The sequence below is a fragment of the Pipistrellus hanaki genome (genome assembly GCF_964339955.1).
Source record: "Pipistrellus hanaki genome assembly, chromosome: 3".
NCBI lineage: Eukaryota > Metazoa > Chordata > Mammalia > Chiroptera > Vespertilionidae > Pipistrellus > Pipistrellus hanaki.
Genome location: NC_140505.1, coordinates 160,437,148 through 160,452,133, shown reverse-complemented (window position 1 = coordinate 160,452,133; position 14,986 = coordinate 160,437,148). Strand labels below are relative to the sequence as shown.

The 14,986-nt window shown below is 43.8% G+C and overlaps 1 protein-coding gene across 2 annotated transcripts in view; it reads right to left on the bottom strand.

Annotated features, from left to right (window-relative positions):
- ST8SIA1 (ST8 alpha-N-acetyl-neuraminide alpha-2,8-sialyltransferase 1) overlaps positions 1 to 14,986 on the bottom strand; it is a 138,398-nt gene that overhangs the window by 78,860 nt on the left and 44,552 nt on the right. For both annotated transcript variants that reach the window (XM_084877253.1, XM_084877254.1), the window contains exon 2: positions 7,140 to 7,284. In XM_084877253.1, the coding sequence (XP_084733379.1) occupies positions 7,140 to 7,284 (145 nt within the window). The remainder of the gene's footprint in view (positions 1 to 7,139; positions 7,285 to 14,986) is intronic.

Here is a 14,986-nt window from a genome sequence, read left to right as displayed (position 1 = left end):
GAGCCCAAATCTGGGGCAAACTTGGGTCCAGCTCGAGCCCTGGGAAGTGTGGGTCAATCCTGGCTTCAGGGGAATGATTTAGGGAATGATTTAGGGAATCATCCGAAGCTGTGGGATTCACCCCCCAATGACACCTGCGTTCTTCTAGCCCTGGTTTTGAGGTGAGGCTCTGATAATCTGGCTTCTGTCTTATTTTTAAAACATAGCTCCAGGAGGCCCTTCTAGAACTTGGCTTCAGCCTTGTTCTCAAAAACAGTCCTTAATTTTAACCCCAATGCTGGGGACCTCCACTTTGTTCCCTTGAGGCTGTGACTTGATCAGTTCCAAGCCTCTAGAAGGGAGGGCCCTGCCTTCTTCTGACCAGTCACTCCCAGAGGCGGTCAGCTGTTAGAACCATCAGGCTAGTGGGTAGGAATCTGAAGTCAATTGCTGCTTAAATTGGGTATAGCTCCATCCTTCCCCACGCCTCATTTCTGAGTTGTGCACACTATTGGCACATCCTGTTAGACCTTATTATCTTCTGGTTACTGCCAACGGTGGCCTGTGGTGAGAACATACATACCCTTTCTGGTGACTGACTGGACTTCCTTTTAGCCTGTACAGCTAAATTCACTCCTCTGTCTCATTCCCACCCCACTCTTCCTCCATCAGTTGGGCAAGTCTGCACAGAACTTTTCAACCCTGCAGATTACAGGGTATGACTAGTCAGGCCACGAGGGATATCAAGAATATCATGCTGTCTTGTGATAAAAAAAAAAAAAAAAAAAGACTAGAAGCCAATGGGAAGAAGAAAAAAAAAGTGAATTGACTCGAATAGATGCAAATATTCTCTATACTCATTTGTATCTTTATACTCTATACTCATTCAGGCTGAAAACAGTTATGTGGCTTATCTGGAATCCTACACGTCATCATAGAAAGTTCAGGTCTAAAACCCAGATCTTTAGACTCTGTTCTCTGCATTTTCCTCTAATGTTCGCATCTGGCCAAAAATGATAGAGTAAATGACCTGAATTATATAGTGGTAGTGAAACCCGTTCTGGACTCCTATAATACAGAAACAGTGAGCAAAGGATAATATACTTTCCTTTGAAAACCTGGAATTCTCTATTACAGAAATCAAAATGTAACTGGTCTTATTTGTCCTTTAAATGTGAACCACTTAGGGAGCTCAAAGTCAAACTAAGGAAACTATAATGCCATATAGGACTCTCTAACCTGCCTATCTACTCTTTTTTCCTCTCAAATATCTACAAAAGAAATTTCTTCTGAGAGTATTCATATAAGAAAGGTGAAAAACCTTAAAATGGTTTCAAGGTGACTGATTGATAAAAATAAGCAATGGATCTACTAGAACCCATGTCTTCTTAAAAAAATAGTAACGATAACTGTTTTGAAATCAGACAGTTCACGTTTTATATCCCAGCCCTTCTACCTTCCTACCCTAAAATCTTCAATAAGTTATTGAACCCTTTTCAGTCTCAGTTTCATCCATGTAATGAAAACAATATTGATAACCACACAGAGTTGTTGTACAGATAGAGTAACATGTGAAGAAACTGAGGCGGATAGTACATGTCAACACACATAGTGCATTTGCCTAAAGCTGAAATATTGAAAGTCCCAGCCTCTCCTGCAGCTTGACGTACCGTGTGATTCAGTCCTGGCCAATGACACATCACCAATTCTAAGGTAATTTCCTCTTCTGTGTCCTTCCTCTTCCTACTGGAATCCTCACCTACACGGGAGGTTCCTTGGCCATTAGCTAAGGACGTTTGAGCAGCAAACCAGGAGCCTGGGAGCTTGATGGCACCATGTAGCTATTGTCCAGTGTTGAACTTCTCAAATCCTCCTTCATTATTGAGATAAATAAGCAACTATTTGTCAAGCCCCTGTGTCAGGTGTCTGTTATAAAGCAGCTAAATATTAACTTGACAGCGTGAACCTAACACACAGTTATAAAGATAATACGTTAACAATCTTTAACAAACCTTAGTCCCATTAATTTCCTTCTAATCAAAAAAGGTATTTGTTTGGGAAGATGATTTCAATAATATCAATAAGTTAAAATGCAAGCTACCAAATGCTGTAGAGACTATATAGTACTGGAAGCCCAGTGTATGAAATTTGTGCACTGGAGGGAGACCTCAGCCTGGCCTGCACCCTCTTGGAATCTGGGCCCCTCAGGGGATGTTCAACTGTCGGCAGTCAGACATCCCTCTCACAATCCAAGATCCCTCACTCCTTACTGCTCGCCTCCTTGCTCCTTATGGCTCGGCTCATGGCTCCTTAGCACTGCTGCAGAGAGGCTCCCGCAACCACTGCTACACTCTTTAGCTGTGAGCCCTGCTTCTGGCTGAGTGGCTGCTCTCCCTGTAGAAGTGCCCTCATCACCAGGGGGCAGCTCCTGTGTTGATCATCTGCCCCTGGTGGTCAGTGCACATCATAACAACTGGTCATTCTGGTCATTCTGCCATAATGGTTGCTTAGGCTTTTATTATATAGATGATCCAAATTTCCTTAGGGGAAAAAAAAAATTGCTGTGTGATTCAGGTATATATGCAGGAGGTGAAAGGATTCTAGAGAGCACATCACTGTGAAGGGGAGAAAATATGTATTTTCATTATAACAAAATCACTTCAACAAAAACTACTTTGAAACGTTCCTGCTTGGTTTTTAAGGGCCAAGAGCACTGTGGGTCCAGGCTAAATGGAATATATCAGGGAGCTATAGCAACCAGAAGAGCTGGAAGTGAGTGTCCATTTGGGATGCATTAAATGATGTTTTGTGATTCTTTATACATGGCCTTAGATAGCTATTCTGATAAAAAAAATTGCTAGTTTATGATTTATATCACATGATTATTCAGCAAAATGTAAGAGAATGATGAGCCAACTGTGTTTTTATTACACCAAAAGGAAATATTTTTCAAATTATATCAGCTCTCTTGTGGTTCCTAACATTCCTGCTCCTCCCGCACTCATTTCTAAGATAATTTATGCTCTTTCTGAGTATAAATGTTTTAGGTCAAATACCATTTATTCAGAAATATCTACAAACATGAGACCATGCAGGCTTAAAAGGGACTGTTTTTAGCAAAAGAGGAAGGAGCTGATCCCATCCCAGGGGATGGGGAGAGTCTCAAAGTAGAAAGATCATCACATTTTTCCCCTCCCTCACCCCCCCAAACAAACACAAAATACTCTAGAAAACCTATTTGAGGGTTAAAATTCTGCCCTCATGCCTAATAATATTCAACAAATACTAGAGGCCTGGTGCATGAGGTGGGGGTGAGGGGGCATCAGCCCAGCCTGCACCTTCTCCAATCTGGACCCCTCGGGGGATATCTGACTGCCTCTTGCAATCCAGGACAGCTGGCTCCTAACTACTCGCCTGCCTGCCTGCCTGCCTGATTATCCCTAACTGCTCTCCTGCTAGCCTGATCACGCTTAACTGCCTGTGCCTCACCCTGCACCCGAGATCCAGGTTTCCCTCCTCTGGCCAGTCGGAGGCACCCAGGACCTGGGCTTCCCTCCCTCTTGCCAGCCACAGGCACCCAGGATACAGGCCAGCTTCACCCAGGCTGGCCACAGCCACAAGGGACCGTGGGCAAGCAGCTTTGCTGGAGCCGCAGCTGCAGGCACCTGGGACCATGGGGCAGAAAGCTAGTCCCTCTCCCGGGCCGCAGACACAGCCGCTGGTGTCTGAGACCATAAGGTGGGAGACTTGTCTCTCTCTCAGGCTGCAGACTGGCTGGCCCCCATTCCTCTCTATCGCGCTCATTTTTGCCTGGCTGGTCCCATTCCTCTCTCCTCAGTGTTGAGTGTCTGAGCAGTTATAGTGTGATGGAGTGAGGGCATGAAGACCATTTGCATATTAGCTCTTTATTATATAGGATTTCATCAAAAGATAGACCCTCTTGGAAACAACTGCATCTGTTTGTCCTGCTTGGCCTCTTGTGTAGTGTGTCCAGCCCAGGCAGGCCATGAAAAAGAGCCCTTGGCAAACATGAGCCCCTGGAAATGAACATCTATTTCAGTGGGAAGCACTGCATTAGGCTTAGAAATGAAAAGTTGTTCTTGTTTCTCAAAAGCTCACAAGAGGTATGGAGATCAGCAGAGAAGGATTTTTAAGAAAACCATCGTATGTTGTTAACATAGATAAATTCATATGAGGCAGAATTGACTAAGTTTAGTAACAAAGTTATGGGAAGTCATGAGAGATCCAAATAAGAGCTACTAAATGCAACTCTGGAGATTCAGTGCAGCATCTCCAAGTGCACATCATCTCAGTGGGACCCTCCTGGCCCCTCCAGCACTGATTCAGCACCTGCTAACTTTCCACAGCCCATAGAGCATCTTGTACTGCATGTTGGCAACAATAACAACAACAGTGGATAAATGTAGGCAAAGCAATAAAAACAATAATGATGATGGCTAATATATACTGAGCATTTAGGGGAAAAGTGTAACATATAATTAAAATAAATACATTTAAATATATAATTAAAGGTGTACTATAAAATTATACATCTGATTTAGAGAATGAGTGATATGGCACGATTTTGCTGAAACTCGTAGCAAGAAGGGACACTTTGTTCAACTGACAACGCTGAGCCTCGCCCACTCACCTGCCTTTCTATCTGATGGGCATACATACAACTTCCTTCCCACAGGGAACATGAAGAAAACACATCAATGAACTGGCTACTTAGCTTCTTGATAACAAACTAGAAATATTTCTCTAAGAAATAATAACGTGCTGAGAGTATATACCATTTTTTTCTGATGATGCAAAATGATTTTCCAGGATTTCTATAAATTAGTCCTTTTAGAATCTCAGCAGAAAAATACACACAACTATTTTAAAAATCTACTCATTGAACTGGTTCACTGTATTGAAAGCAAGCACACACAGTGATGTCATAACTTCTGCTTTCTAAGAAAAAAGCATTTTTTTTATCATTAAGAAATGGTGATGGAAAATAAAATTCAATTAAGTAAAGAAGAAATGGTTTTACTGGCACAAAGAGGCACAGAATTCTGTGCACGCACTTTACAAAGGAAATGTTTCCTACTATCCTACGGCTGCAACTGACAGATAAGATGGGAGACTAGTTTCTATTTCTTTAACCGTCTTTTCTTCAAATCTGCTTTCCAGCGTGGAGTTGGTTCAGAAGCCTTCATGTACACAAAGCCTACTTTGGACTTCTTTAATTCTTTTCCTCCTTTAATTCTATTTGATGAGCTGTTAACGCAATTGCTTCCTTATTCCTCTTCATTTCATAGCCAGTTGATACCGGGTTATGAACAGGGGATACTGTGGATTGGCTTGTTTGTCCTCTATTCCACCCTTTTCCTAGCTCCCTGCTGAAGCTTCCTTTAAAACTGCCTCTCCTGGACTGCTAAGCAACTGCTATTCCAGATGCAAATTCATCTTACCCATCAGATGCCCTTGAGGGAGATTTGAAAGCAGGGAGTGAGTTAGAACCCATCAACCTGACCCCATTTCTGTTGGAGGCAATTTGGGCCACAGGAATGGCAACAGCAGCTGGTGTTTTCTAACTCCTAACCCAAAGTTAGGGCATCAGGTTCTTGAACTAAGCAATTTCAGGAGCCACACCTTGACTCGTGACTCCCACATCTTTATTCTCCTAATGATTTTTTAAGTGCCTAATTCTCCATATGAAATAACTTTCTGCAAAAATAGCTAGGAAGATTTCTGTTCCTTGCCTAAACCTTGACTAATATAATTATAGTCTCCATTCCCTCATCCGATGATGCAATATATGAACCAGAACAGCATGAATACCCAACATTTACACAATGCTTTGCAGTGTACAAAGCATATGCACATAAATTATTTACATTAATCCTGACCACGAGTCTGAGAGGTGCTGGGACAGGGGCTCCTCTCCCCATTGTACAGATAAGAAAGCTGAGTCTCAGAAGAGTTAGGTGACTCAGCAAGACATTTACTTAGTAAGAGATGGAGACAAAACTCAACCCCAAGTTTTATAACTCTTCTTTTTAAATTACATTTCACATGTCTATTAGTTTCAAGGACAGCCTGTGGTTATGACTCTTAATCCTTTCCTTTGACACTAGAAAGCCTCCCAAGGGTAAACGAAGAGGGGAGAGAGCACACAGATGCTAGCAATGGTCAAACCTCCTATTTCTTACTGAAAAATAAAACATCATTACACTCTAAAATCATATCATTAAAGTAAACCGAAACACCTAAGGACGAAATAGCCACTCTATTTCACAAAGAGTGGCTTTGGATCCAGCAGAGCCTGTGCCTCAAGTTCACAGGATCCCCTCCCTTTGAAGACGCTTTGCTGTTAATACAGATACATGAGAGATTCAGTCCCATTTTCCAACTCTGACCATGACTGCTCCTTCTGCATAACCATACTGGCCAAACCAAGAGTAGTTAGAAGACTTGGAGAGGCCAAGATTTATTTCTCCGTTTCTCCCTGATGGCCATTTCACCTAAGATCCACTCTCTCTCCAACAAGGGCTCCCCAAAAAGATTTCCTTTCCCCCCACTGGCTACATAGATATAATTTAGTAAAACATTTAATTTCAATGCTCAAGAAACCAAGAAGAAGAACATTAAATAGGCAGAGCTTGTTTTAGACCACTTCGAGTGTGGTCAGATTCTCTCTCTCCCTTATCCACCACTCCTCTACTTCCACAGCAGTAAGCCTAACAACAGGGTGAAGGTTCAAGAGCTCTAAGAAGCAAACTTCTGACCCTATGGTCCCTACTCCCTGAGAGCAACATCAACCCGAAAACAGCATTCCAATACTACACATCTTTGAAACCATATTACAGCCGACCTCACAACTCTGAAATACCACAACTCCCTTTCTTACTTTCATTCTCTTCTTCCTTCAGACTCATATCACTCAAATCAGAAGAGAACATGTTACTCTATAGTATCCTACTCTGCTCTTGCATCAAAATACCATGTGATTCCTTCCCACACACAAAAATAACAACTATAAGAAAACATTTAAAATTAAGAAAAGATGAAAAATATACCTGATTAGATAGGCAAATTCAATTACACCTTCCCTATAAAATCAAGACATGTAAAAGACTATATTGGGAGGCAACAAACTCTATACTAACCTGGGGGAAGAGAGAATAAGTTGAATTGTCGACGGTGAAGGAGTATAAAAATTCCCCATCATACCACATGCTCGTCCCCATGGGGGAATTCATTTTAGTCATAGCGAAGAGATGGGCGGGGTCACAGCAGTCTTCCATCTGTTTCCTAGGAGAGAAAATAGAGAGAGAAAAGAACACCGGGTTAAGTGAGCAGCAGACTCATTCATTTGTCATCCCCACAGAGATGTGCAGTCTTACCTCAGTGCCAACTCACAAAAGCATCTGTGTCTCCAGGGTGATTAGACTACTATTAATTCACTCTTCCAGCCACCAGAATGCATGACTGGAATTTTTTATAATAAAAAGAAGTTTAAGAAAAAATACATCAGCTCTCAGAGGCAGGTGAAATACGTCCAAAGGCAAAAAGCATCATCACAACTGCAGAGTTATTGATTGATTTAAACATCCAGTTGCAGAAGGTGGCTAACTGTGGAGACTAGAGATATTCAGCAGCAGCAGAAAAGCATTTCTACGGTGGTTTAACTCTCAGGTAGTTAAGTTCAGTGACAAGGGACTTTCCATGAGCCATGTGGAGCAGGAAATGCACACGGGGGTCCAAAAGAGGGTGAATTCCCCGTCTGTGGACAAGATTAAAGGATAACTCCTGGGAAACCTTTTTAAATAGAAACAAAATGAGATGACTGATGTGATTTCAGACACTAGGGAAGCAGCCGGCCTTCTACTGATAGATCTCCTGGGGTTTGTCGGTTCGAATTTTGTCTGAACTCTCAGCAGTATTCAACACAATTGAGCACCCTGACCTCTGCAAAGGTCTCCTCCCTCCCTTAGTGCCTGGAACACCAGTGTCTCCGGAGTCACCTCACCCTTTGTGCAGGCTGATCCTCTGCCTGTCCTTCCAATGTAAGCCCTGATACTGTTCTATAGGCAAGTCTTTATATTCTCCTCTAATCAAAAATTTTGTCAGAAACTAATTCCATTAACTCACTCAGCTTTCCTGAGTAAAAGAGTTTAATTCTCCAGTGACACCTCTGAGAGGACCTGCTAACATGAACCTTCAGAATGGCAACCCCACCCAGACATGCTCACTCAGACATTGTAGCTGCCTATGGTACAGAAGTTTAGAGTTGAAAGGAAACAGTAATGTAGAGTGCTGGGTTCAAATCCTGGCTCTGCCATTCACTAACTCCTTACCTGGGGAATGCTACTGGGCTTCAGAACGGGCTTCAGAGACTGTTTCTGAGAATATACATGTGGAAAACAGAGTAAAAGTTCAATACATGTTGTTGTTATTATATAACCTCAACCTCATTGTAGAGATGAATAAAATGATTCAGTGTTAGGACACAAAACAAGTCTTAGCAAATTCAAGAAGACTGAAATATACTAAGTATCTTCTCAGACCACAATGGCATGAAACTAGGAATCAATAAGAGGAAAACTAGAAAATTCATAAATCCATGGAAATTAAACAACACTCTCTTGTACAATCATTGGATCAAAGAAATTAAAGAGGAAGTAAAACAATTTATGAATACAAACAAAAATGGAAACACAACATACCAGAACTTGTGGGATGTAGCAAAGGCAGTTTTAAAAGGCAAATTCATAGCAATAAATGCCTACATGAAGACACAAGAAACACCTCAAATAAACAACCTAACTCTACACCATAAACAACTAGAACAAGAAGAACAAAGTGAGCCCAAAGTTGGCAGAAGAAAGAAAATAATAAAGATTAGAGCAGAAATAAATATAATAGAGAACAACAACAACAACAACAAAAACAATAGAAAATATCAACCAAATTAAGGTGTGGTTATTTAAAAGGATAAACAAAATTGACAACCCTTCGCCAGAGTAACCAAGAGGGAAGGAGGAGGAAAACCAACCAAGTATAAATGAAAAATGAAACATTACAACTGATACCACATAAATCAAAGGATCAAAAAACAACCATATGCTAACAAACTGGATAATCTAGAAGAAATAGAAAAATTCTTAGAAACACACAATTTACTAAGACTGAATCAAGAAAAAACAGAAAATCAAAATAGATCAATTACTAGTAATGAGATTAAAAAAGTAATCAAAAACCTCCCAAAGAAAAACTTAGGAACAGATGGCTTCACTGGTGAATTTGCCAAATATTTAAATACAAATAGACACCAATCCTTCTCAAACTCTTCCCAAAAAATCAATGAGGAGGGAACACTCTCAAACTCATAAAATGAGGCCAGAATTATCCTGATGCCAAAACCAGAAAAAGACTCTACTGTTAAAAAAGAAAAGTACAGGCTCAATTCCCAAATGAATGCAGTTGCAAAATTTCTCAATAAAATACCATCAAACCAAATTCAGCCATGCATTAAAAGGATCACACACCATGGTCAAGTAGGATGTTTCCTAGGATACAGGGATGTTTCAACATATGCAAATCAATCAATGTGTTACATATTGACTAGAATGAAAGGAAAAAATATATACAGTCATCTCCACAGACACAAAAAAGCACTCAACAACATTCAATATCCATTCAACATAAAAACTCTTTAAAAATCAGGCATAAAAGAAACATATCTCAACATAATAAAGGCCACACATGACAAGTCCACAGCTAACACCATACTCAATGGTGAAAAGTTGAAAGCCCTTTTTCTAAAATCAGGAACAAGAAAAGAGTTCCCGAGAGAGGATCCAAGATGGCTGCTCGGGTAGACACCTAACAGCAGCAGCACACAACAATTTCAATGGAATACAACTAAAATGTAGAGTGGACATCGCCCAGAGCTACAGGTAGTCGACTGACTGAAAATTCTACAAGAAGGAAAGAGAAAACCAGAAGGAAAATCAGAGGAGCTGAAAAAAAGCCTAAGGTACGGAGACATGCTGCACGCTCGCACGCACGCGCTCGCGGAGAGGTCGCGGAGAGGCCAGAGAGGAGGAGAGGGTTGGGTGCTGCCTGGCGTTCCCTAGCAGGAAGGAAATAAAACCCCCAGCCTGGGCTAAACCCCCTGAACCGGCAGCGCTGAGCCCCAGTTATGAGCCAGACCCTGGGGACCCAGGCTCCGGCGGGGGAGACGGGGCTGTGGGGCGGAATCCCAAGCGAGCAGCGAAAAGCAGGGCCTCCGGAGTCACTCGCACATTGCGCGCAGAGGACTGAATGTTGACTCTGATGCTGGATTACCCTAGCGGGAAGAAACAAAGCCTCCGGCGGCGCTGAGCCTCAGTCCAGACTGCTCTGAACACCAGTCCTGGACCAGACCCTGGGGACCCAGGCTCCGGCAGGGAGAGATGGGGCTGTGAGGCGGAATCCCAGGGGAGTGGCGAAAAGCGAAGCCCCCAGAGTCGCGCACACTGTGCGCAGAGGACAGTCTGTTGACTCTGATCCTAGACTCCCCTAGCGGGAAGGAGAAAAAAAAAAAGCTCCAGACTGGAGGAATGCGACAGGGAGCAGGAGCCCCTGCCGGACACCAGCCAGCCGGGCGCCGGCAGGGAGCCGGGCGCCGGGGCCCCCGGGGGGGGGGGGGGGGGAGTGCCCCTGAGCCTTCGACCTCTGAGTGCGGGCAACGGAGCCAAGGCCTTGGACTGCTTCCTGGGTGGCACCGACCCCGGCAACAGGCTGGAGCAGCGCGGGAGCCCGCGGAGAACAAAGGGGTGCCACAGGCCAACCTGCTGAGCTCCCAGGACAAGGAGGAAGAAACCATAGTTCTCAATGTGAAGAAATCAAGTGAGAGCAAAAGATAGTAAAATTACTTAAGAAAGAATACAAAGAAGATCTTGAAAAATCAAAGACTAAGTCAGAACTCAACTCACCAGCCAACATTGCAACATAAATGCATTTTTAAAATAAAAAAAAAAAAAAAAGACAGAATGTTGGAACAGTGGCGGCCAGGCCTAGAGTGCCCAGGCACAAAGCAGTGGCAACCGGGCCCGGAGCAGCAACGGCCAGGCCCCAGAGCAGCAGCAGCCAGAACCAGAGCAACAATAGCCAGCACTAGAGCAGCCAGACCTGGAGCAGTGGCAGCCAGGCCTGAGGCGGAGGCAGCCAAGCCCAGGGTGGCCAGTCCAGGAATACCCAGGCCCGGAGTGGCCGGGCCCAGAGCAGCCGGGTTGGGAGCAGCCAGGCCCAGAACAGCAGTTGCCAAGCCCAGAGCATCCAGGCTGGGAGCGACCAGACTCGGAGCGGCCGGGCCTGGGGTAGCTGGGCCCAGAGCAGCCGGGTCTGGTGCGGCCAGGCCCGGAGCAGCGCCTGCCAGGCTGGGAGCGGCCAGGCCCAGAGCAGCGGCTGCCAGGCTGGGAGCGGCCAGGCCCGGAGCAGCCGGGTCGGGTGCGGCCAGGCCCGGAGCAGCAGCTGCCAGGCTGGGAGCAGCCAGGTCCGGAGCAGCCGGGTCTGGTGCAGCCAGGCCCGGAGCAGCAGCTGCCAGGCTGGGAGCGGCCAGGCCTGGAACAGCCGGGTCTGGTGCGGCCAAGCCCAAAGCAGAGGTTGCCAGGCTGGGAGCAGCCAGGTCCGGAGCAGCCGGGTCTGGTGCGGCCAGGCCCGGAGCAGCGGCTGCCAGGCTGGGAGCGGCCAGGCCCGGAGCAGCGACTGCCAGGCTGGGAGCGGCCAGGCCCGGAGCAGCCGGGTCTTGTGCGGCCAGGCCCGGAGCAGCGGCTGCCAGGCCTGGAGCGGCCAGGCCCGGAGCAGCCGGGTCGGGTGCGGCCAGGCCCGGAGCAGCGGCTGCCAGGCTGGGAGCGGCCAGGCCCGGAGCAGCCGGGTCGGGTGCGGCCAGGCCCAGAGCAGCAGCAGCCAGGTCCAGAGCAACTAGGTCGGGAGCGGCGGTGACCAGACCTGGAGCAGCTGGTTGTGGAATGAACCAGAGCAACAGAGGCCAGACCCGGAGCAGCCAGGCCCGGAACAGCTTGCTCCTCACCTGCCCCTGCCCCACGGCTGCCTCTCAGACATGGCTGGAAACTTTTGTGGGAACTTGAGGGTCTGCTGAATCAAGTGATGAAGGCTTAGATCTGGATGTGTTGAGTTAGTATAGGGCTGGGGTGTTGATCTGTGAGTGCCTTGGGTGGGGCCTGGATGAGGCTGGTTAACCTATTTGGAAATGTCTTTTGTGTGAAATGTATCATTGGGCATGTGGTGGTATTATTGATATGAGAAAATGCTAAGTAACTGATTTACTATCTGAAAAGAGATTTACTATCGCGGAAAGGGAGGGAGGAAGAGACTGAACATAAACTGCACCTATGGATGAGGACAATGGGGGATGGGGAGGGGGCGGAGGGTGGGGTGGGAACCTGGTGGAGGGGGGAAGAAATGAGGAACCTTTGTAACAATATGAACAATAAAGATTAATTTAAAAAAAAAAGAAGAAAAAAAAAAAAAAGAAAAGAGTTCCCACTCTTACCACTCTTCCTCAACATAGTTCTAGAAGTCTTAGCCAAAGCAATCAGGGAGGGAAAAGAAATAAAATGTATCAGAATTAGAAAGAAGTAAAAACATCTATTTGCAGATGGCATGATTTTGACATCAATAACACCCTAAAGACTCAACCAAAAAAACCAGTAGGTCTACTCAGTGAATTCACTAGAGTTGTAGACTACAAAATTAACACAAAAAATCAGTAGTATTACATTAACAACAAATTTTCTGGGGAGAAAAATGGATCTCAATTACAATAGCATAAAAAACAATTAAATACAAATAAATTTAACTAAGGAGGTAAAAGATCTTTACTCTAAAAGTGACAAGACACTAATGAAAAAATACCAAAGAAGACACAAATAAATGGAAAAGTATCCCAGGTTCACAGATGAGAAAAACTAATATTGTTAAAATGGCAATACTAACAAAAGCTATAAACATCTTTTGAAAGGAAAGGCCAAGTTGATGAACCTTGCCAACTCAATTAGTAGTAGATTCTGCCCCATGTGCCTAGCCAAGGAAAAATATTGGGTAATGTAGCATCCTGATTAAGAGCATGGACCCTGGAGCCACACTGCCTGGGTTTGAAACTTGGCTGTCTCATTTATTAGTATGCACACTGGAGCAAGCTCCTTAACCTCTCTCAAGCCCTCATCCTTGAGATGGTTAACTTACTTCATAGGATTGTGAAGAGACTATGTGTTGGGAGCCATCAGAGTTGATACAAGCAACTCCGTCTTAGAAAATACAACTCCATCTTGGAATTAAGTTTCTAGTTCCTCCTAGCAGAGATCACGTGGTGCCCTGCGGCTTGGCCAGAAGCTAAGGATAACTTATCGCTTAATGACACATCCTGCTCCAGAAGATCCCTACAACGTCCCCTCCCTGATTCTCCCTCCCATAGTTTGCCCTGCAGCCTGTGTGTGTGTGTTGTGTGTGTGTGTGTGTGTGTGTGTGTGTGTGTGTGTGTGTATATATATATATATATATATATATATATATATATATATATATATTGCAGCTTTAACAATAAAATTTGAGGCTTGATCAGAACCCTGTCTTGCCTCCATTTCTCCGCGTCTCCTGTCCTCCCTCATTCCCTTCCAGGTGTCTCCTCGCTCCCACGTTGCTATCCCGGACAACTATGAGTAAAGTTCTTAGAACTGTGCCTGCCTCTACGTCCTATTATACATAGGTGGTACATTGTAATTATTCACTAAATAAATAAAGTAAATTCAGTTCAGAAGAGAGGGAGAGAAAGAGAAAGAGCAAGAGTGAGAGTGAGAGAGAGAGAATGGAAGATAGATAACCTTAGGAAAGATACTATATTTTTCTGCCAATTACCGGTATGTTTTTAACATTTAAAAAAATAATACAAGGCAGATAACAGTTACAGAATTATTTGATGTACTAGCTATCAAAATATTAAAGAAAATAACCTTTAAAAACTATATTTAATTTTCAGTTATTTAATTCTATTAAGATAATGAGATGTTCGGCAGGGGAATGTCCTAGTTGGGAACTCTTCATATCTTGTTATGAGGAATTAAAAGTTAAATGTCACATTTGCCCCTAAAAAATTCATGAGGAAAAAAAAAAAAGCTCTTAAAAATATCACGAGAAATCATCGTGACCCAGTCTTAACACTAATGCCTGTTAGCCCTCTTATCTTCTTTATTCTTCTCTACAGCACTGAACACTGTTTATATGTTCTATGTTTAATTTATAGTTTTGCTTATTATCTGTCTCCCCAAGTCCCAGAATATAAACTCCATGAGGAGAGGGACTTTTGTCTTCTGCTCACCACTGGATCCCCACCTCCTGAAATGGTGTCTGATACACTGAACAGAAATTTAATAAATGCTGGTTGAACAAATAAATAACAAGTAGGAAAGAAGGAAGAAAACATTAGAGAAACAAGAGGATCTCAATGCACATTTTGTTCTCACTATTCAAAATTCAAATTGAAGAAGTCAATTCCTTATAGTTCTAGCCTATGGAGACCAAAAAACCCCAAAAGATTGTCAAAATAATTGCCACAGACTAGTAAACATTTCCAGTAGAAGCAGACCCAGGATTTTTTGGATTTGCTGCCTGGTGAGTCCCAAGTTCCTTATACGGTGTATTAAACCTTAGCCTGACTAAAGCAAGCATCCATTAGATCGCAGACCTGCAACACAGGGACCTCAGGAGCAGTCCACCAGCTGAGGGTGCTGATAAATTGTTCCCTTCACCGAAGTGTCAAACCTTCAAAATCTGGCTTTCCAATGTTTGATAAGGTTTCAGATTGAATCTCATCTCCAAAAACTTCTTTCTATTCCATTAATATATCATTTCCATCAAGTATTGATTTTAACCTTTGGCTTTTGGCCAAATGTGTATCTAATGCACTTCCTCCAAATAGCCAAATCAATAGTCATTGTAAACTGTCCTGAGT